The following is a 22744-nucleotide window of genomic DNA, read 5'->3' as shown; positions in this document are numbered from 1 at the left end:
TATTTTCCTAATTTTGACAAATTGTTACTGAAAAACCCAGCTGCTCACTGCTTGAAAGTCAATACTTGAGAGACAAGTGTTGGGTGGAAAGGAAAGGTTGCTTTATTCAGGAAGCCAGCAGCCTGGGAATATGGTGGACTAATGTCCAAAAACCATCTCTGAAGTTCTGAACCAAGGAGAAGAGTTTTAAAGGGAGGCAGGGTGGAAAACAGCAGGAACTATGTGCTGGTCCACACAGCCGGTATCCAGTTAATCATTTCCTTATTACGTGGAGATTTGGTTGCATCAGAGTTACTATTCTTCTTTGTGATCAGGCATGACCTAGGTCACTCATTATCTCCCTGGAAACCTCTGGTTCCTCAAAATGAGTTTAAGTGGGAAGTGTTGAAATGGTACAAATTTTAAGGTTAGAACAAAGAGAAAGAGGTTGGGTTTGAGAGGAGTGACGGGTATAAAAGGCAATCACACAGAAAAGGAATTACTTCTTGGATTCACTCCTGAGACAAACCTCTTCTTTAGACCATGAAGCTCAAGGTATTGTTCTATTTTATGTGGCTAATTTAAATTGGTTTTCTAGCTTACCTCTATTGTCTCCATTTCCTCTCCCTTGAAGAGCCACCTGCTTCTACTTCAAAAATGGCATTTTACTGTTTCTCATAGCCTCTGGGATATCTAATTAACTGCAACTTGGTTTTTTTTTTAGCAATGTTCTACCAATGACAGACTTATGTCTGTTGTATAAAGCTAGGAAGAAAATGAATCATTATACGTTCATTGAATTTTAACCTCCTAGTTTTGTGTATGTTAACGTTGGCTTTGCCAGATTGTATTTATAATGATATGTTTACTGTATTTAGACCCCCAGAGAAGGTAAGATTTCTACAGAAAGAACCATAACGTTTCAGTTTGTTATTCTAGAGACCTTAGCACAATGCCAGACACATAGCAAGAACTTGTGAAATATTTATTAAGATTGAATATTTTGTCTTAATTTATACATTATCACAGTATTTTACTAAAAAGAGATGTAAATATCAGGAGAAAGTCAAAAAGACCAAAATAATATTTTAGAAATAGATGGTCACCCAGTCTATAGACAGCTGAGCAGCTGCATCTCTATTTCCTCATGGCCTCTTCCTTAGCTGCCAGAAGGAGCTCTGACCAGGGCCGAGGCCAGGGAGGAACCTGCAACCACAGTAGATTCTTTCTGATTCCTATTTCAGGATTCTTAGGACATATTGCAGAACTGGAATCACTGGGTCAACAAACAGTTCCATTTTTAATTTTTTGAGGAAGCTCCATACTGTTTTCCATAGTGGCTGCACAAATCTGCATTCCCACCAGCAGTGCATGAAGGTTCCCTCTTCTCCACATCCGTGCTGACATTTGTTTGTTGATTTGTTCATGGTAGCCATTCTAGCAAGTGTGGGGTAATACTTCATTGTAGTTTTTATTTGCATCTCTCTGATAATTAATGACCTTGAACATTTTTTCATATGTCTATTGGCCATCTGTATGTTCTCTTTAGAAAAGTGTAATGGGGTGACCCGCAGAGATGACCACCAGGGACTCAGATCAATATTTAGGAGCCTTTATTAAGCTGGCCAGCGACTACAGTTACAGCACCTTACCGAAGCAGAGGCTGAACTGCAGTGCCGACTTCCATGGCCAGCAACTACAGTTATAGCACGCTGCCAAAGCAGAGGTTAAACTGAAGTGCTGACTACAGGAGTTACATTTTATTATTAAATTCTGTGCAGGCCCAGAGAAAAATGTTTCTTTCAAATTCTGGGCCCCAATATGGAGGAAACTCTCTTTATTTATACTTTTTCCAGTCCTTTGTCTCCCAAATTTGGAATGAGATTTCCGGGCCTTCTGAAAAAGAAGGCCTGCGTGCTGGGAAGGGGCCATGAGACTATATCGCAAGGCCTGGCAACTGTCTGGGTGTCAGCACTGACAACTCTATCTGGGGCATAGTTTAGGACCTCTCTGGAATGGGAGTAGTCTTATTTTCCTTATTATTTAAGACAGAAGCCATACTATCAGGGTTAAATTTTCAAACAGCAGTTTTTATATAAGATGGATACTTCAAAAGTATCTTTTTAGGGCCTTTGCCCATGTTTTTATTGGATTGTTTGTCTTCCTGGTATTCAGTTATATAAGTTTTTTATATATTTTGGAAATTAACCCCTTATCAGATGTATCATTGGTGAATATGTTCTCCCATACATTGGGTTCCCTTTTTATTTTGTTGATGTTTCCTTTTGCTTTGCAGAAGCTTTTTTGTTTGATGTAGTCCCATTTGTTTATCTTTCCTCAGTTTCCCTTGCCATCGGAGACATATTGGCAAAATATTGCTGCCAGAGATGGCTGAGATTTTATTGCCTATGTTTTTCTCTAGGATATTTATGATTTCTGACTTACATTTAAGTCTTTTATCCATTTTGCGTTTATTCTTGTGTAAGGTGTAAGTTGGTGGTCTAGTTTCATTTTTTAGAAATTAAACTTCATTTGATCAATTGAATCAAAAGGGTTCAATTAAGGACTATTAATGTAATGCCTCCAAAGATGAAGAATGACTCCTCTAGTGGAATAAACTCTTTACATAAAAGTACCTCGAGTTTTCATCTAGAAAAGACGCATGCAGATACACAGTGAGTGTGTCACTGTTCTAAGCCTCTTCCCTTTAAAGTCCGTCACAGAAAGCTTTGCCAAAGTGATCCATGGCTTGAAAGTGGGACACCTGACAGATCATGTCATTCAGAGGAGCAAGAGGATGATTCTGGATACGCTGGGCGTTGGATTCCTGGGAACCAGTACAGAAGTGTTTCACAAAGCCAACGAATATAGTAAAGTAAGTTCATGCCTGCTGTAGAAGTAAAAGCCAGTGTGCACACATGCCTGCTTATGAGTGTACCCGTGAGTGTGCCAGAGCTGTGTGTGTGTTCTACTGCTCTGCTCCTCGTGTTAGGGATACTACTTGGTGTATACAGCATTGTTGTATATAGTGTTATGCTTTTCTATGTTCTATTATCTGAGTTTTAATATTAATCCATATATTTCACTAAGTCACTGGCTTTACCTTAACACTAGTAATATCTCCTATTTTTTAATATGACTGAAAGCTTTTTTTATCTGAGAGTCTTAGAAGCAATAGTACCTACCCAAGATGATTTCTTCATGCAAAGACTTTGAGAGTCTCTGGGGAAAGGGCTGGGCCAGCACTCTGAGCAGAGAGGGGTGTGTATGTGGGAGACATAGCATCCACCCTCCAGAGGATGTGCTTGGTATAGGCAGTTAGTTCACTTTTCCTAGTACTTACCCATGAGGAGTAATAAGAGTAAATTCAGACTCTACTCCCTAGAGCACTTATGAATCGTGGTCTGGGTCAAGCAACAGTATCTCTTCTCACTTCAATGGAGAAAGTCATGTATTGTCCTACAAGGAAGAGAAGAATCTAATGATTAAGGCTTTGATTTAACATAGCACAAAGGGTTCAATTAAGGACTATTAATGTAATGCCTCCAAAGATGAAGAATGACTCCTGCAATGAAAGCTTGGCATGCTATGTTCACACTTTATATCACTGATTGATATTCTTTTGTTCCAGATCTACAGTTCCAATCTATCCAGCACTGTTTGGGGGCGGCCAACCTTGAGACTCCCACCGACATATGCTGCTTTTGTCAACGGTGTGGCTGTAAGGAGATTTCCATGTCTTTTCCATTGTTAGACAAATACAATAATTTTCAGAGCCAGGAAATATCTCAGAAATTGCTAAATTTCCATATTTTACTAATGACATCATTGAAATTCATAGAGATGACGTGGACTGCCCTCCTTCCTATGTAGTAATCTCAGTTTTCATAGTGAATTGATACTTTCTAAATCAATTGTGAAGTAGAGGAAATAAGATAGGATTTAGATAGCTCAACCTCTAAGGTAGCTCAAACTCTAAACTCTGAATGTATATAGCAGAGAATATAAAACCCAATATCCAGACTCAATTTCTTGAGTACCACTTTCTATCCAGTAACCAGCCTTTTATTTATTTATTCATTAATTCATTAATTGATTCATTCAACAAATATTTACTGAAAAAGAAATAATGGCTATATGATATCTTTATTTTCTGAAACAAAAATCAGCATTTCTTGTCTAAGAGACAATTTTTATGCTTTATAGAAGATATAATTTGGACATGAATATGTTGGGTTTTTGAGATATATTTATGGTTTGAGGGGATAGTAGCGCAGAATATTGAAAGTCAAACCCAATGGTACATCCAAGGAATAAATGTCCAGTAAGCAGTAGAAAGTGCACCGGCCACATCCAATAAACATAAAAAATCTATTTTAAATGAACTTCTGGTTATTACTATTTCATATAAGAAAAAATTAAAGAGGTTAAAGTAAAGGGGTTAAAGAGGACTAAAACCTCATAGCAGAAAATAATGGTTTTAAAATATAGCTTAGTATGTAATCTTGGTTCAAAAGTTCTTGCAACTTCTCCATAAGTCTAAAATTATTTCATAATAAAAAGTACACAAATATATGGCCCGATATGGAACAAATGACATTAAAGTTTTAGTGCAACTTATTTGAAGGGTGGAGGAGGAAGTGGGGGAGGGAAGGATGAAGCAACCATCTAATCCCACTGCTTTGTTTATAAGGGAAATATAGATCTTTTCAGGGGCTGTGGCAGAGAGCTCTGGTCACCTGGGTAAGACGCGAGCTTCTTGGGGCTCACTAGCTGCTCCCCAAGGTACTGCCTGCTTTTGGCAGAGGACAGTCTGTCAAGTGCCCAGCTATGTGATCAAGAATCACAGCCTGAAAAAAAAAAAAAAAAAAAAAAGAATCACAGCCTGTTCATAGGTTTTATTTTCAGGAATCAGATCTAAAATCTCACATCCAACAAGGCTATTACTAAACTAAATGCTTAGTGGTCCAAAAGCCATTGCATCCAGGGAAATACGTTTTGGTTTTGGTTGTTGTTTGTGTGTCTGCCTTCATAGATTCACTCAATGGATTTTGATGACACGTGGTATCCTGCCACCCACCCTTCTGGAGCTGTCCTTCCTGTCCTCATGGCTTTATCAGAAGCCCTACCTCCAAGTCCAAAGTGTTCCGGTCTCGACCTTCTGCTTGCTTTCAATGTTGGGATTGAAGTGCAAGGCCGACTAATGAATTTTTCCAAAGACGCCAATGACATACCGAAAAGGTATGGAAAATATTTGCCCCACGAAGAGACAGTCATATTCCCTTTCATCTGTGAATCGTTACTTCTGTAGAGCTTTCTGGCATAAAGTGTGGCTCAACTGAAGATGTTAATATTAGTGCTGGCAGATAAGTCAGGTCACCAGTCACATATCAAACTATATATACAAAGATAGGACTTCAGAAGTGCTCATGAAAATTTCCCTTTGGGTGTAGAACATCATCCAGGACCTATGGGTACCCTCCCTGAATATTCCTGATCCCATCAAAGCAGAATCTACTTTGATATTTGTTAGGGTTCTTCAGACTAATGAGAACACACAGAATATCCCAAACCTGACTGTTCAAGCCATAGCGCAAAAAAGGTCAAATGCGGGCTGTATCATATGGTTCAATACAATATTTATCTTGTCACTTGGTCCAGCCTGCTAGGAGAGGTGTAAATTGGAATACTGAGTGAACTTACACAGTTTCTAAAAGGCCCTTAATTTTTATAGTTACTTACATGATCTTTCAGCAATCAACAACTTTCACCTTTCTACAGTAATTATAAAAGTACCATTTATAAAGAATTTACTGTTTCCGGCACTGTTGTAAGCATGTGAATCCATTCAAAACTCACAAAACCCTATAAGGTAGATACTATTATTATTGCCATTTTAGTAAGAGAAAACAGTACAGAGAAGTTGAATAACTTTCCCCAAGATCACTCAGCTAGTAAGTGGAAGAGCTGAGATTTGAAGTATAGCCCCATGATCTAAGTTCCTGATCTCTATACTATACTGCCTCCTGGTGGTTGAGGTTTGTAAATCTCTAATACTGCCTTTTGCTTTTCAGATTCCATCCCCCATCGGTGGTAGGAACTTTGGGTAGTGCTGCTGCTGCATCCAAGATTTTAGGGCTCAGCATGACAAACTGCCAGAAGGCCTTGGCTATTGCTGTTTCTCATGCCGGGGCACCCATGGCAAATGCCGCCACTCAGACCAAGCCTCTTCATATGGGCAATGCTGCCAGGCACGGGATAGAAGCTGTTTTTCTGGCAATGCTGGGTCTCCAGGGAAACAAGCAGGTCTTGGACACGCAGACTGGATTCGGGGCCTTCTATACCAACTACTCCCCCAAAGTCCTTCCAAACCTAGATTCTTACACGTGGCTCCTGGACCAGCAGGATGTGGCTTTCAAGAGTTTCCCTGCACATCTGGCCACCCACTGGGTGGCAGACGCCGCTGCATCCGTGAGGAAGCACCTTGTAACAGACAGAGCCATGTGTCCCATTGACCACATTGAGAGAATTGTGCTCAGAATTCCAGATGTCCAGTATGTAAACCGGCCTTTCCCAGACTCGGAGCATGAAGCCCGTCACTCCTTCCAGTATGTGGCCTGTGCCATGCTGCTCGATGGTGGCATCATGGTTTCATCATTCCACAAACACCAGATCAACAGGCCGCAGGTGAGAGAGTTACTTTGCAAGGTGGAGCTGGAGCATCCTCAGGACAACCTGCCAAACTTCAACACACTATACTGTGAAATAAGCGTCACCCTCAAGGATGGAGCCACCTTCACGGAGCGCGCCGATACCTTCTATGGTCACTGGAGGAAGCCACTGAGCCAGAAGGACCTAGAGGCCAAGTTCAGAGCCAATGCCTCCAGGATGCTGTCCTGTGATGCAGTAGAAAGACTTATAAAGATAGTAGACAATCTGGAAGGTCTAGAGGACTGTTCTGTGTTAACCTCACTTCTGAAAGGACCCTCTCCATCAGAGATGATTTCACAATCTATCTAGCATTTAATAATTCCATAGTACAATATCTAAATGACTTTATATTTGGAGAAATTCAATGATTGGCTTCCCAGAGAAAAGGTCTGCTCTTGGTTTGCCCAGAACTAAATGCAGCATGGTGGAGGGAGTCCAGACAGAACTGGATATCTATGGAAGGGGTCTTGTCCTGTTCATTTGCAAGACTATTCCAATGACCTATAAGCATTCATAAAGCTGAATTTCAAGTCACCTGTGACTTCCTTATAAAATTAATATTTTCAGAAGAATTTTATGAACTTCATGAACCTCAGGTGTGAGAAGACTTTGAACCTGTACATTTTTTTTGCTGACAGTGGAGAAGGGCTCTGGTCTGCTGTGCCACCGACAGATTTCTTAGATCAGGGGTTATAGAAGCTTTCCACGGTGGTGGGGATGCTGTTGGGCTTAAATATAAGAGCTTAGTGGGTTAAAATCCTGCCTCTGCAACTTACTAGATGTTACTAGGTATCCTTCTGCCATAGTTTCTCTATTTTGTAAAGCAGAAATAAAAAGCAGTTTAAAAAACAAAGCGGCTTTGCTTCAGAAGCCACGCTCTTAACCACTGCATTATGTCACCTTTCATTATTAAAAAGAAAGGTTTTTGAGAAATGAATAATGAATGAAGAGTCTGAGATATAATAAAGAATGACAACAAGAGCGTCAACCTATGAATCAGGAGCTCACAGTTCAATTCCTGGTCAGGGCATGTGCCCAGGGTGTGGGCTCAATCCCCAGTGTGGGTGTACAGGAGGCAGCCAATTATTGATTTTCTCTCACCATTGATGTTTCTATCTCTCTCCCTCTCCCTTCCTCTCTGTACTATATATACATATATATGTGAATGACAACAAAAAATGTATATGTCTACAATTAAATAAATATTGACTGTATAAAATAATCAAATGTCTTATGGGTTTAAAATGGTAACATTAGCAGAGACTTTTATAGTAAACTAGAGGCCTGGTGCACAAAATTCATGCACTTGGGGAGGGTCCCTCAGCCCAGCCTGCTCTAAACCGGCAGTCAGACATCTCCCGAGGGGTCCCAGATTGGAGAGGGTGCAGGCCAGGTTGAGGGACAACACCCTCACCCGCCATGCACAAATTTTGTGCTCTGGGCCTCTAGTATATCTATAATTACAAAAACAGTAAATGGACTAAATGCTCAGTTAAAAAGATAGACCATGAACACATTGTTAAAAATGTTTCTTGGCTTTATTAATATCAACTTTACATACTATTAATTCATCCATTTTAGGTGTACAGTTCAATGAGTTCTAATAAATTTATAGATTTGTGCAAACATCACCATAATTCAGTTTTTGGAATACTTCTATCATTCTAAAAAAATTCCTCATGACTGCTTGCAATCAATCCCCAGTTCCCTCTCCAGCTCTCAGCAAGCAATAATCTGCTTTCTATCTCAATAGTTTTATCTTTTCCAAATATTTTCTCTAATAAGTGGAATCATACAATATGTAGGCTTATGTGTCTGACTCATTCACTTAGCATAAATTTTTAAGATTTTTCTACATATGTATCAGAGCACTTTATTCCCTTGCATTGCTGAGTAACACTCCATCGTATGGATATGTTACAGGGCAGTGAAAAGCTAGGAAAATTCCAGGGCAAGATGAGTAGGGAAACTGAGATAAAGAAGTTAAAACAAGGCCAATGGTGTGGGCAATTTACAGCTGGCTTGTAAATAACAAGCTTTTATCTTCCCAGCCAAGGACACTTGAGAGAAAATGGTTAAAAACCTCCCTAATGAGAGAATGCAGAAAAAGAGGGAGGAAGGGGAAAGGAACAAAAGGAAGTTTTATTATTATTTTTTGTTTAACTCATTAACAGAGAAGCCAGCAGTCTCAAGGCTTGGCAAGATAAAACTGCCAGGTGCTTCTCATGAATTCTGAGAAGTAAAAAAGGACCTTGAAAATTAATCTATACCAAGATATTCAACAGAGGAATTCTTGAAACACATAGACAGGGGAGTATAGAACTCCTCAAACCCGCACATGGCATTTGCTCTCCGGGGTTAGCTGGAAAAGCCTGTCTGCCCTCTGAGCCCAATGAACTGAAACAGACTTGCTTGCCTTGCTTCTTTAATAAATTTGCTTGCTTTAATAAATTGGCTTTGTCATAATACAATCAGGGTCTCTCCTTTAAATTCGTTTATACTAGAAGATAAGAATTGAGAAGGAGACCGCCCTCTTCCTTCAACTGAGGGGGTTGTCTGATGATACCTTTTCGGGGGTCTCTGGCTGCCTGTAACAGAGGTACCACACTTTGTTTACCCGTCATTAGTTAATGGGTAGCGTTGTTTTCAGTTTGGGGCTATTATGAATAAAGCCTCCATGAACAATCTCATGCACGTCCTTCTGTAGGCATATCTTTCTATGTCTCTTGGGTAGATACCTAAGAGTGGGAATGCTGGGCCATCTGGTAAGTATATGTTCAACTTTATAAAAAACTGTTTTTAAACTAGCTCTATCATGTTACATTTCCACCAGCAATGTCTAAGGGTCCTAGTTTCTCCATATCTTCATCAACCCTTAGAATTGTCACTTTTTTACATTTTAACCAGTCTGGTAAGTGTGCAATAGTATCTCATGATGATTTTAATTTGCATTTCCTTCATGACTAATTCTTGCACATTTTTGCCAATTGTTTCTTTTTTGAAATGTATCTTCATTGTTGAAAGTATTACAGATGTCCCCGTCCCCCCCTCCCCTCCCTCCGTTGAGCCCCTCCACCCTCACTCTGGTGAGGATTAAAAAGAAAAATAGCATAGGGATCGTTCACAGAAAGCAATCATTCAAAACACCTTGAAGGCAGGGGATGTTTCAGGAGCAGCTGCACTGGCTCCCGCTAAACTCTAGAGGGCTACATAGCACATCAGAAGAACGTATGATACACAGTAACGTAAAAAATAGATCATGGCCTTATCTGAAGCTCAGAGCAGAACAAATACCTTCGCAGAAACAATGAAAACTAGTCTAGTCATCTTGTTCAGTTGTAAATGCAGAAACCAACGTTCAGGTATCATCCTGTCACTTAAAAAATTCTCCTTGCTTTTTGTTGTCATTATTATTAAACACAAGTCAATCCAACACAGTTATAGTTGTTGCTCATATTGAAATGGGAAAATTAAACTGGAACATGTGGTGTTCTTTCGGGTTCTTGTCTCATGAAGTCGAAGAATGACACCACGGATAGAAGGTGGTATAGCAAAAGATGGAAATTTATTGAGAAACAAGCACAGACTCCCACATGGGGAGGGAGAGTCCCACTAAGTCCCTTTTTTCCACGGTTTATAAAGGTTGCAGTTCTTTGTGCCCTGGCATCCCCTCTGACTGGTCACTATCCCCTCTAATTTGGTCACTATAGCAACTTCAGAGCTCAAACCTCAGGTGAGTTGTGTGAGGTTCTCCTCTTCTTCTCCCTTATTGTTTTCCTATTCCCTTTGGGCTCTCCTCTTCCCTTTCTGAATAAGGGGCTTCCTTCCCTTAATTCTGTAAATGTATACCTTCTGCAGCTCCTGCTCTATTATTCTATGGAAATGTACCTTCTGCAGCTCCCTTATTCTATGGAAATGTACCTTCTGCAAGTCCCAGCTCCCTTATCTTATGGAAATGTATCTTCTGCTGCTCTGTAGCCCTGTGCTTTTTCCATGGACCCCTTAATTCCTAAGACTTCCTAAACCTGCCTATTTTACCCCTAAAAATTCCTTTCAATATTGGAACCAACCTGGAGGTTCAGGAAAAAGCCTTTGAGATAAGTAGATAAAAATGACAATGTGGCAAAATCCGGGAGACACCCAAGATGGCGGCATAGGTAAACACCAGAGTTTGTTGCCTCGAACAACCACTTCAAAAATACAACTAAAAGACGGAACGGACGTCAGCCAGAGCCACTGGAAGGCTGGCTGAGTGGAAATTCTACAACTAGAAGGAAAGAGAAAAGCATACCCAGACTCAGAGGAGGCGCAGTGCAGAAGTAAAATACTAAGGTGCGGAGTGCATGTGGAGCGGGCTGGCGGCTGAGGGCACGGTTGTCGTTTTCAATCGGGAGAGAGTCTCAGGCTCTGAGCTCCAGTTCCAGGCGAGTCTCTAGGGACCCAGACTCATATGGGAGAAGCAGGACTGTCTGGCATCGGTCAGAACCCTAGGGCAGCTTTCTCTCCAAGGGGCTTGCAGCGACTACTGGGACACTGAGAAGCAGAGCCTCTGAGGACAAGACTGAGAGCAGCCATAACTGCTAACCCTGCTCTGTTGATCCCATGGGACCTGCCCCGCCCAAGCCCTGCAGGGAGGCTTTTGCTGGATAGCCGCAGGCAAAGGCTAGATTAGCACCTCCCTACAGATCCAGGAGCCAGGAAGCCCAGAGGTCAGAGTGGGACCATCCAGTTTGCAGCTCCAGGGAAACATAAAGGACACACTCAGGGGGCAGACTTAGTGAGCACCAAAGCCCCATTGAAGCAAGTCTTGCCCCAGAGGGGTGTCTCCAGCACAGAAGTTCTCCCACTGCAGACACAGCTGATTCTCACAGCCAATTGGCCTGGAGGTCAATTCTTCCCAGTGATAACTACAACAATCAAGGCTTAACTACAACAAGACTGTGCACAAAGCCCACAAGGGGGTGCACCAAGAGTGTCTACCTCAGGTAATTGGGACACTTAGCACAGAAAGGCACTCTATCGACACAGCGAAGCATAAAAAATGCCGAGACAAAGAAACAGGACACAAATGACAGAAATGGAGGAAAGCAAACTGCAGGATATAGAGTTCAAAACCACACTTTTAAGGTCTTTAAAGAATTGTCTAGAAGCCACCGATAAATTTAGTAAGGCCCTCAAAAAGACTGGTGAGACTGCTGATAAATGTATTGAGATCTTCAAGAAATCTAGTGAGACCCTCGATGTTGTGATAAACAACCAACTAGAAATTAAGCATACACTGACTGAAATAAAGAATATTATACAGACTCCCAACAGCAGACCAGAGGATCGCAAGAATCAAGTCAAAGATTTGAAATACGAAGAAGCAAAAAACACCCAACAGGAAAAGCAAAAGGAAAAAAGAATACAAAAATACGAAGATAGTGTAAGGAGCCTCTGGGACAGCTTCAAGTGTACCAACATCAGAATTATAGGGGTGCCAGAAGAAGAGAGAGAGCAAGATATTGAAAACCTATTTGAAGAAATAATGACAGAAAACTTCCCCTACCTGGTCAAAGAATTAGACTTCCAAGTCCAGGAAGCGCATATAACCCCAAACAAAAGGAATCCAAAGAGGACCACACCAAGACACATCATAATTAAAATGCCAAGAGCAAAAGACAAAGAGAGAATCCTAAAAGCAGCAAGAGAAAGAAAAATCAGTTACCTACAAGGGAGTACCCATACGAATGTCAGCTGATTTCTCAACAGAAACTTTGCAGGCCAGAAGGGAGTGGCAAGAAATATTCAAAGTGATGAGTACCAAGAACCTACAACCAAGGCTACTTTATCCAGCAAAGCTATCATTCAGAAGTGAAGGTCAGATAAAGAGCTTCACAGATAAGAAAAAGTTAAAGGAGTTCATCACCACCAAACCAGTATTATATGAAATGCTGAAAGGTATCCTTTAAGAAGAGGAAGAAGAAGAAAAAGGTAAAGATACAAATTATGAACAACAAATACACATCTATCAACAAGTGAATCTAAAAATCAAGTGAATAAATAATATGATGAACAGTATGAGCTGGTGATTGTAATAGAATCAGGGACATAGAAAGGGAATGGACTGACTATTCTTGGGGTGGGGGAAAGGGTGTGGGGGTGCGGGAGGAGATTGGACAATAATTGTGCACCTATGGATGAGGACAGTGGGTGGGGAGTGAGGGCGGAGGGTGAACAATAAAGATTTAATTTAAAAATAAATAAATAAATAAATAAAATAAAAAAAATGACAATGTGTTTGTCTAGGAACACTATGTGTCTAAAAAATTCAATAATGGTTATTTCATCTTTGGGTCAAGATCACACTGAAAGTATCTATCACCACATGATAGAGTGTGTATGTAATTCATTTGGTCAGAGCAAAAATATTTTCACGTGCATAATTTCTTCTAAATATTATAACTAAAGCATCATTTTTCAAATACACTACAAAACATCCCCACCCTTTCCCTCATTTCATCACAAATTTCATGCAGAGGGGCCGTGCCAGGAAAGCGCATGTCTGCACCGCTTGGTGGCATCCTGGCAGATTCACTCACATCCCCGCAGCTGAGTTTGCATCTCGGCTCTTTTACAGCAGTTGCTTGGTCTACATCAGCAAACCTATCAGAAAAGGAGATCTGAGTGGGAGAAAATGTTTCCCAAGGGCTACCATTATGAGGACGCCCAAGCTCACCAGGTGGAATGGCCACCCAGCCAGCCCTCAGGTGTTCCAGCCAATCCCAGCCCAAGCCCACACCCACTGTGGTATCTTCCAGCCCAGTAAAGCCTTCAGATGTCTGCAGTCCCCACTGCTTCTTGATTGCAACTGCATGAGAGACCTCAAGCAAAGCCCAGCTATGCCCAGTCAGCCAACAGAACCAGGAAGATACTAAGTTGTTGTTTAAGCCACTAAATTTTGGTGATATTTGTTACATAGCAATAGATATCTGAACTACTTTATATGTAAAATAACAAGAAGCAACCTATTTAGATAAATATGTGTAAGTATTCACAAGCAACACACTCCTGATCTAAAGCAATGATTCTCAGTTCTCACTGGGACATCTCCAAATTGCCTCCAAAAATTTCAAGAATATTGTGTATGTTTAGAATAATCTACATATATATAAACACCAAGCAACTGGAACAATGGAATGACTGGAACGACCAGTCACTATGATGTGCACTGCAGCGGCCAACCAGCCTGATCGGGGCCCTGGTCGGCCCCCCTCAACCTCCCACGGCCCGGCCAGCCTGGCCCCCTGATCAGCTCCCCCAACTCGATCGGGGGCAGGGTCTGCCATCCAACTTCCTATGTCCCCTTGCCCTTGCCAGCCCTGCCCCAATTGGCCCTCATTGCGGAGGGTCAGCCGGACCCCACCCATGCACAAATTCATGCACCGGCCTCTAGTCTTAAAATACAATTGACTTTATTGTTTAGTTTGGAAAATATAATATATAACATAGTAGAGGCTCGGTGCATGAAAATTCATGCACTGGAGGGAAGGGTCCCTCAGCCCAGCTTGCCCCCTCTCACAGTCCAGGAGCCCTCAGGGGCGGGAGATGACCCAACGATCAGGGGAAGGTGACGTCCCCATCACACCTCTGCTGCTGCCACTACTGGTAGCGCAAGTCTCAGCCAGCCCTGGTTACCTGAGCCTCGGGCGGCCTTGGGCGGCTGGGCAGCTGCCATCCAAGGCTTGCCTGCACCTCGGGCTGGCCCTGGGCAGCTAGGCAGCCACCATCCAAGGCTTACCTGTGCCTCGGGCATCGGCTGGGCGACTCTGGAGGCAGGCACACAGAGCGGCCGGACCCGCCAGGGAGCGGGCCCAGCCATGCCGCACACCTGCTGCCCCAGCGGGGCTGATGGGACTGAGCACCGCCATCTTGTGGTTGTGGGTGTTGCCATCTTTGTGAAGGCATGATGGTCAATTAGCATATTCCTTCTTTATTTGATAGGATAGCTTTTTATGAAGGGAATTAAATTTTAAAAATTAAATTATACTAGTAAATCAATCTTTTATTTTAAAAGATAGGGTCACCTATCTATCAGTGATCCTTGAACTGAAAAGGTCTCAGTTGTATTTCAGCTCCAGGACAAGAAAAGCAGCAAAACCAGATGCCTTTGTTGCCTCAGGACCAGATGCATTAACTAATGACCCCCTGCCCACTCAATGACCAATCAGTGGAGACCATGATCCTGAAAGAGCACACCTGGAAAGCCGATGAATAATCTACTGGACCCTCCCCTGAAACCTCCCCTAAGAGTCCCACCTTCAAGAGACTCAACACAATACCCTCAACACAAAGGACCCAGCACACATTCTTCCCCAGGGAAACATGCCAAGCCATTTCCTTCCTCAATTCTTCCCTTTAAGGAACCTCAGGATACTTGGAACCAGGGGCGCAATGGGCAGTGACAGCTTGTGCCGGACTAACCCCCTGAACCTGTCTCAAGGCCCCCATTTCTCTGACTTCCCAATGAGCCAAAGCAGCCCAGCCTGGGATCTCCTGTTGTTTCTTTTATGCCCTTCCTTATTTTGCTGTGTGTTTTTGATGTGGCAAATAAAATTCACCCTAGCTGGTTTGGCTTAATGGATAGAGCATCGGCCTGTGGACTGAAGAGTCCCGGGTTTTACTCTGATCAAGGGCACATGCCTGGGTTGCGGGCTCCACCCCCAGTGGGGGGCGTGCAGGAGGCAGCCAATCAATGATTCTCATCGTTGATGTTTCTCTCTCTCCCTCTCCCTTCCTCTCTGAAATATAAATATAAATATAAATATAAATATAAATATAAATATAAATATAAATATAAATATAAATATAAATATAAATGTAAATATATATATGTCTGTTTCTAGCCCCAAAGAATCTGATGTTACTGATCTCAAGTGTGACCCAAGCACAAGAAATTTTTTAAACTCCCTGAATGATTCTCATGTGCAGGAAAGTTTGAGAGCCGCAGACCTAGAGCCTGACACAGAGAGTTCAAGTTGGTAGCTGAGCCTGCACTACCCTTTGGGGAAGAGGATTCTGAAGTCAGTGAGCAATTAAAATGAACAGTTGGTCTCACCGCTTTCAGCTAAGTCACCAGGTATAATGACAGCATCAAGCTCGCTGGAGCTCAGGCCTACCCAACTAGGTGAGTCCCAGGCTCTCCTGGCACTTCCCTCCAGCGCATTTCTCTTCTCTGCTGTTGGGCTACTTTTCAAGTGATTAACCATGTGCAGCTGCTCGGCATTTGGAGCACATATCTTCACCTTCAAAGATAGAAATAAAAACAAATGTCATTGCCTTTGTGAAAAAATCAAGCAAATCAATCTCAGAGTCTAAATCAGAAGGGAAAGTGAGAAAACCACTAAGTAATTCTACTAGTATATGCCTTTAGGTCAACACCAACAACAAGTAATACAGCTCAATGTCAAGAAAGAAATTGCAGAGAGGGAGTGAGGGAGGGAGGGAGAGAGAGAGAGAGAGAGAGAGAGAGAGAGAGAGAGAGAGAGAGAGAGAAGTGCTATAAATTAGCTTCCAGAAAGAAACCAGAACAGCTAGAAGGAGATACTGGGGGGAAAGGGGAACATCTGTAATGCTTTCAATAAAATAAAATAAAATGCCAATCAAAAGAAAAAAGAAAAAGAAAGCAAGAAAGCAAGAAAGCAAGAAAGCAAGAAAGCAAGAAAGCAAGAAAGAAAGAAAGAAAGAAAGAAAGACCACAACAGAGTTTGGTTTTCAAATACACATGTATATACCATATAATACATACGCTTTTTAAGGAGATGGAAGAGAAGATATGATTTTATAGATCAGAGCATATGGGTCTCAAAAACATGAGAGAGCCTGTCTGGAATGGTTCAGTGGTTGAGTACTGAGCTATGAACCAGGAGGTCACAATTTGATTCCCAGTCCCATGTGCGTGGGGGCATGCAGGAGGCAGTGGATTATTCTCTCTCATCATTGATGTTTCTATCTCTCCTCTCCTTCCTCTCTGAAATCAATAAAAAAATATATATTTTTTAAAATTAAAGGATTAATGAAATCTGCCCTTGAAACCATTCTAAAGCAATGATTCTCAACACTGGCTACATATTAGAATCACCACAGTTGTTTGAGGCCCAAACAAACCAGTTACATGTGAGTGAAGCATGAGAGTGGGCATTGGGATGTGGTAAAATCTCCACAGGTGATTCCATCACTTGTCAGGGTTGGCAACCTCTGGATCTAAAGCAAATGGGAGCTAACACTGACAACCTCACGGCCCTGAGTTAAAATCCCAATAAGCCATGGATGGAAAATTGCAAACTCATGAAGTGAATTCTAATTCTTAACCTAGAAGGCTACTTACATGGCTGTCAGTGATGCCCACACGTAGAAAGAGGAAATAAACTGGTATAAGCATCAGGAAGGGGAAAGATCCCCTGCTGTGAATACACATATGTATCCACTCACTTCTTTGAGGAGGATAGGGTGGGAGAGGGAAAAGGGGAAGGGAAGGGAAGGAGAAGGGTGAGGCAAAGAAAGAGGATAGGTGGAAAGGTAAGAGGAGGAGGAGGAATATAATAGTGAACCTGAGAAGCAGGACACAGGGTTAGGAGCAGATTCTGGGTCTGACTGCTGGACATCTATACCTTGTGTGATATTGGGAATGTTACTCAATATCTCTGCCTACATTTCTTCAGTCTGAAAGTAGGAAGTAATAACACCTTTGTCATAGGGTTTTGGGGAGGATTAAATATAGTAAATGCCAGCTGTGTCGAAACCTCAATACTAATGTATTTCCTCTACTGAGTGGTAGACACTGCTTCTTTTTGTTTGATATACATGGAGAAAAGTTAAGTTTTCATTCTAAAAATGGTTTTCTTGAGAATAAACTGTAAAAAATACAGGATTGAGTAAAAGTAAGTTAACAGTTGTTTGTATAGAAAAAACATGCAGGTTATGATTATTACAATAGCTTTATTAACTCAAAAGAATGTCACAATGCAACCATAAACCTACTTTTGCTCACCCTGTATATTCAATGAATACATACAGAATTGTAAAGCCTGGTTTAAGAGATTTAATGCAGCAAGTAAAAGTGTTACCGGAGGAATTAATGGGCCACATTTCCCAGATACGAGTAGGAATGGGGTTCTTGGAGTACAGCTGAAATGAGCATTTTCAGAAGCCCCCATGTGAGAGTGGGGTGTGGTAGACGACTTTATTGGCGTGGAATTGCATTCCTCGGGTTGTAAAGTCCCAGGACCCTTAATCTGGTCCTGAAAGAGGTGTAGCTGGGGTTCCAGCAGAGCCAAAAGCAATGCCAAAGCTTCCATTCCATATTGCAGCTGGGTCCAGTCTAGCATTCAGGCTACTTATAGTCCATTAGGCCATTATGTGTGGGGCCATCAAGGCTGTGGGCCATATGGGCACAGGGGAGTGAGCCCCCTACAACAAGAGTCCCAAGAGGGCCTCTGAGCCAAAGGCCAAGAGAGGCAAAAAGGTAGGAACTCCCTTTGTTCATAAACTTAAATATTTAGGTTTCAAGCCCTTGCAGTGGCCACACCTATTCTGGCCACTGACTCACTCCCAGGTGTGACTGACAGACAATAAGAACCTTCCCACATTACTCAGACCTTACAGGGCATGTGTCCAAACTGCCTTTGTTCAGTCCCTTCCTCCATCAATCATCGGGGAACAGACTTGGAGAGTGCTAAATTAGCAGAGCTGTGTAAATGGCATGTCTATATTATCTAGTCTCCCCTTTACTCCTTTCCTGTTAAATAGTGACCAGATTATCACAGTGGTATCAAAGGAGTATAAATGCAAAATTACTTGATTTAGGATTAGGGTGAGATGTTAACTATAGTTCCAGAGCTGGCTGTTTGTTTTAAAAGTATTGCATATTAAATAGATAGCCCCTCTAATGCCTTGAAAGGAATATTATAATTTTAAATTTTATCAAATTCACATTTAAGTTATTCTTTGTTATCTTTGATCTAAAATAAATTCTGCTATAGGTAAGTGAAACTGCGAATAAAAATCTGAAAATAGGACCTATATATAGTTGATGTATTTGTTTAAACCAGTTAAGCACCTATAGAACAGGTAACTATACCTGTCTCATAGGCTTTGGGTCAGGGGGGAGGAAGTGGTTAATATTTTGTTAACATCAAGATATTGTTGCCCGGCCAGTGTGGCTCAGTAGTTGAGCATTGACCTATAAACAAGAAGGCCATGGTTCGATTCCTGGTCAGGGTACAAGCCCATGTTGCGGGCTCAATCCCCAGTAAGGGGCATGCAGGAGGCAGCCAATTAATGATTCTCTCTCATCATTGAGGTTTCAATCTCTCTCTCCCTCTCTTTTCCTCTCTGAAATCAATAAAAATACATTTTAAAAAAAGATATTGTTAACCTCTTACACTAAAATTAGTGCAGCCCTGGCCGGTTTGGCTCAGCGGGTGAGGGGGGGGGGGGGTGTCCCAGGTTTGATTCCGGTCAGGGGCATGTACCTGGGTTGCAGGCACATCCCCAGTAGGGGGAGTGCAGGAGGCAGCTGAATCGGTGTTTCTCTCTCATCGATGTTTCTAACTCTGTATCCTTCTCCCTCTCCCTTCCTCTCTGTAAAAATCAATAAAATATATTTTAAAAAATAAACAAAATTAAATTAAATTAGTGCAGAAAATTAGTGTGCTCAGAGCAAGTCCTCTTAACTTTTCTCTGTGGACCTCTTTGGCAGACTATTGGTTTTTTTTAATGTCTAAAAGAATAATTCAAAACCATCACATTATAAATGAGAAAGTAAAAATTAGCTTGGAATGTAAAAATCTGCCCTGCCATTCATAGCCTGGAATAAAAGGCAGATAAAAACCAGTTGCAAAATTAGCAGAAAACAGTATTTCTTCAAAGCATAGTAACACAGTAGAGTTGTAAAGTGTCAAAGTCATAAGGACCCTTGGTTTCAATGGTTTATCTTGGTTTGTTTGTTAATCCTCTTCTGAGGATATTTTTTCATTGAATTTTACAGAGAGTGGAAGGGAGAGGGAGAGACAGAAATGCCCTGACTGGGGCAGGGGATAGAGCCTATAACCAAGGTACATGCCCTTGTGCCCTTGACTAGAATTGAACCCGGGACCTTTCAGTCCATGAGCCAATGTTCTATCCACTGAGCCAAACCTGCTAGGGCCCTTAGTGTCAATGGACCCTCAAGGTTTAACAGCTACGTAGCAGGGGGAAGTAACCAGGACAGGAAGGGATTAGGCAACAATATTCTACAACCATCTTTATCCTGGTGTGCTGGGGTCATCACCAAGAGGAACAGAGGCAGAACCGGACCAGAGCAGACCGCAGCAGACCGCAGCTAGTAAGATGCTAAGTTAAGGCCAATATGAGAAACCGCTTTCTCACGTTAGAGCTGTAGACCCAAAATAGGAAATCCCGCCACCAATCAAGGTCAGCCTGAAGTTTACTTTTGTAGTTCTGGAAAGTCCTGAGCAGGACTGGAAGTTCCACTGACTGTGACTGTCTAGTGCAGTGGTCGGCAAACTCATTAGTCAACAGAGCCAAATATCAACAGTACAACGATTGAAATTTCTTTTGAGAGCCAAATTTTTTAAACTTCAACTATATAGGCAGGTACATTGTTATTAACTTAATTAGGGTACTCCTAAGCTGGCCTTTGCTAAAAACGTCCTCAATCTGAGGGGTTGACCTCAGCAAACATACCCCCACTTCTTCTAACGCCACCTCTTCAAAATAGACTCGCTGAGGCTGAAAACCAACTTCTGCGAATGGGCCACGAAGTTTCAATCACACTGTACGTGCACGCCCGCACGTGGTATTTTGTGGAAGAGCCACACTCAAGGGGCCCAAGAGACACATGTGGCTCTTGAGCCGCGGTTTGCCAACCACTGGTCTAGTGTATGGTCCCATTATTTGTACAATATTGCATTGGAGAACTGTTTCTTTTAATTAGTCTTAAGCCATCCTCAAGTGCTAGTCGGCAGGAAATCCTACAAATCCAACATCACATTTCAGCTTTCATGGCAAGGATTTGGCCCCTCTCATCTTGGGTGGGTCTTTAGACTTGACTTTGAACTAGGCTTATATGTGGAGGAGGGCTAGGATTGGAGCCACCTAAATGCTTAGATAAGCGGGTGTTAAAATGGGGCCCTGCCTGAACCTCCACAGAACTCCCCAACCTGGTGCAGCAAGTGGGCAAAGGTGTTTGGTGGGGGCAGGAAGGGATGCAGAACTACTTCCCATCAGCCCTCAGAAGGCCTGGCAGGCCAGGAGAAGCCAGTGATGATCTCATCAAGGTGGTCAACTCTGGCCATTGTAGTCACCTCGCTTATTATATACTTACAAGTATTGTGATGGCTCAGTCATGTGAGTTGATTTGGGTTGTTTTCCTGAGCAGGATGCAAGGGTGATTTCTTTCTTGGTTCCTTGTCCAGATGGATTGGAAGCATGAAGCCATGGACAAAAGGTGATAGATAAAAAGAGTGGAAATTTATTGGGAACAAATACAGACTCCCACATAATGAGGGGGTCCCAGGGGCAGCCCACTAAACTCTTTTTTTGTAAAGGTTTATAAAGGTTGTAGTTCTTTGTCTCTTGATACTCCCTTCTAATTGGTCACTCCTTTGGCAGAATATCACCTTCAAAGCCCAAACCCCACTTGGTGCCCCCCTTTTTCTCTCCCCCTTATCTTGTAACATTTCTCTATCGCCTGTGAAAATCTGTTTTCCTCTTTCTCCCATTTATCGGCAGACATTTCTCTACCCTCTGTGAAAGTTTGTTTCTGATAGATCCTCCCTTCCCCAACTGGTGGGCAGAGTATGACGTAACCTGCAGCCCGGAAATACCTGAGTGACTAACCAGGTACCTTATATGAACTATACATTGGACCACCAATCCACACCTGCCAAATACCCTAAGCCCTTGTCCTATATGGACAATGCAGTAAGCCACCAATCAGTGCGCCGAGTACACTAAGCCCCCCACCCCTTCCCATTCCACCCCTCAAAAGGCGTGCCCATCCCTGCACGTGCTGCTGTTCTCCCCTTGCGAGACAGCCCGGCAGGTCCTTCTCCTCTAATAAAGCCCGTAGTCCTGGTTTTTCGGCCTCTGTCTAATTTTTCAGTTTCCCTTTTTCCCTATATGCTGTGGCTTTTCCTTATCTTCTGTGAATGAATGTCTTCCTCTCCCCTTATCCTGTGGCACCTTCCCTCCCGCGCCCCGACCCTCCCCCCGCCCCGCCCTGCCATGAATGTATGCCTTCTGGCAGCTCCAAGCCCTCACCTATGCATTCCTCCCCCATGGGCCCTCTTTATTCCGAAAACTCCTGAAACCTGCCTATTTTATCCCTAAAACTCGTTTCAGAGTGACTCTGCAAATAGTAGTGGAAGAAAACTCTTTATTCCTAAAACTCTCTAAACCTGCCTATTTTGTCCCTAAAACTCCTTTCAGAGTGAAGTGAGGGCATTGGAAAGCTCTGGCCTAACAGCACAGCAGTCTGCTGATCTCTTGTAAAACAAGTGACTATAAGGGACGCCTTTAATGTTCTATTTACAGACATAACCCAACATCTGTGTGTAACAGCATGGTAAGTCATAAAGCAAGGCAGCTGATCTGTGGTTTTCTTGAGGTGGCTGAACTGTCAAAAAAAGAGGATAATACAGAATCTTCTTCCCTAGTGAAGTGGTAGAGCCAAACAAGGAGGAACGTCTGGGGGGAAATGAGTGAGTAGATTAGAGTTTATGTTGATGGCTGCGAGAATGGCACCTGCTGTTAGACCCGTGGGGTCAGATCGGACCTGGGTTCAGCAACCTCAGTACTTAAGTTCTGGCTAGGAAAGCATTCAGAACCAAAACTCAAACTATAAGAGAACAGTATTTGGCAAATCACAAAGGTGGAAAAAGTAATTTCTAGAAGAAATGGGCTCAGGAAACAAGTTACAGAGGCAAAAAAAAGAAAAAGAAAAAGAGCCCTTGGAGCTTAGGAGAAGAGGGTAAAGGTAATGCATCCGTGGGAAGGAGAGGGGAGGGGAAAG

General features: G+C 42.4%; 1 protein-coding gene and 1 long non-coding RNA gene across 3 annotated transcripts; one reads left to right on the top strand and one right to left on the bottom strand.

Annotated features, from left to right (window-relative positions):
- Nucleotides 1-449: 449 nt before the first annotated feature.
- Nucleotides 450-7429, top strand: ACOD1 (aconitate decarboxylase 1). 2 transcript variants are annotated; one of them, XM_070407445.1, is made up of 5 exons: nt 450-534; nt 2693-2854; nt 3611-3700; nt 5015-5220; nt 6054-7429. In XM_070407445.1, exons 1-5 carry the CDS (start codon nt 523-525, stop codon nt 6997-6999), a joined length of 1416 nt encoding a protein of 471 aa, XP_070263546.1. In that variant the 5' UTR covers nt 450-522; the 3' UTR covers nt 7000-7429. The 2 variants fall into 2 exon arrangements, with proteins under 2 accessions (XP_070263546.1, XP_070263545.1); XM_070407444.1 differs by lacking the exon at nt 450-534 and having other exon boundaries at nt 2637-2854.
- Nucleotides 7430-12764: 5335 nt separating this feature from the next.
- Nucleotides 12765-21633, bottom strand: LOC139004996 (uncharacterized). Its single transcript, XR_011470635.1, has 3 exons — nt 21056-21633; nt 15788-15974; nt 12765-13335 (listed from the first exon to the last, which is right to left on the bottom strand). It is a non-coding gene; the product is annotated as an uncharacterized lncRNA (long non-coding RNA).
- Between the last annotated feature and the right edge of the window lie 1111 nt (nt 21634-22744).

Source organism: Myotis yumanensis, unplaced genomic scaffold (genome assembly GCF_028538775.1).
Source record: "Myotis yumanensis isolate MYYU_CA2020_CCGP unplaced genomic scaffold, mMyoYum1.0.hap1 SCAF_3, whole genome shotgun sequence".
In the NCBI taxonomy this organism is placed as follows: Eukaryota; Metazoa; Chordata; class Mammalia; order Chiroptera; family Vespertilionidae; genus Myotis; species Myotis yumanensis.
Note: the sequence above shows the minus strand (reverse complement) of the source record. Positions and strands in the feature narration are given on the sequence as shown.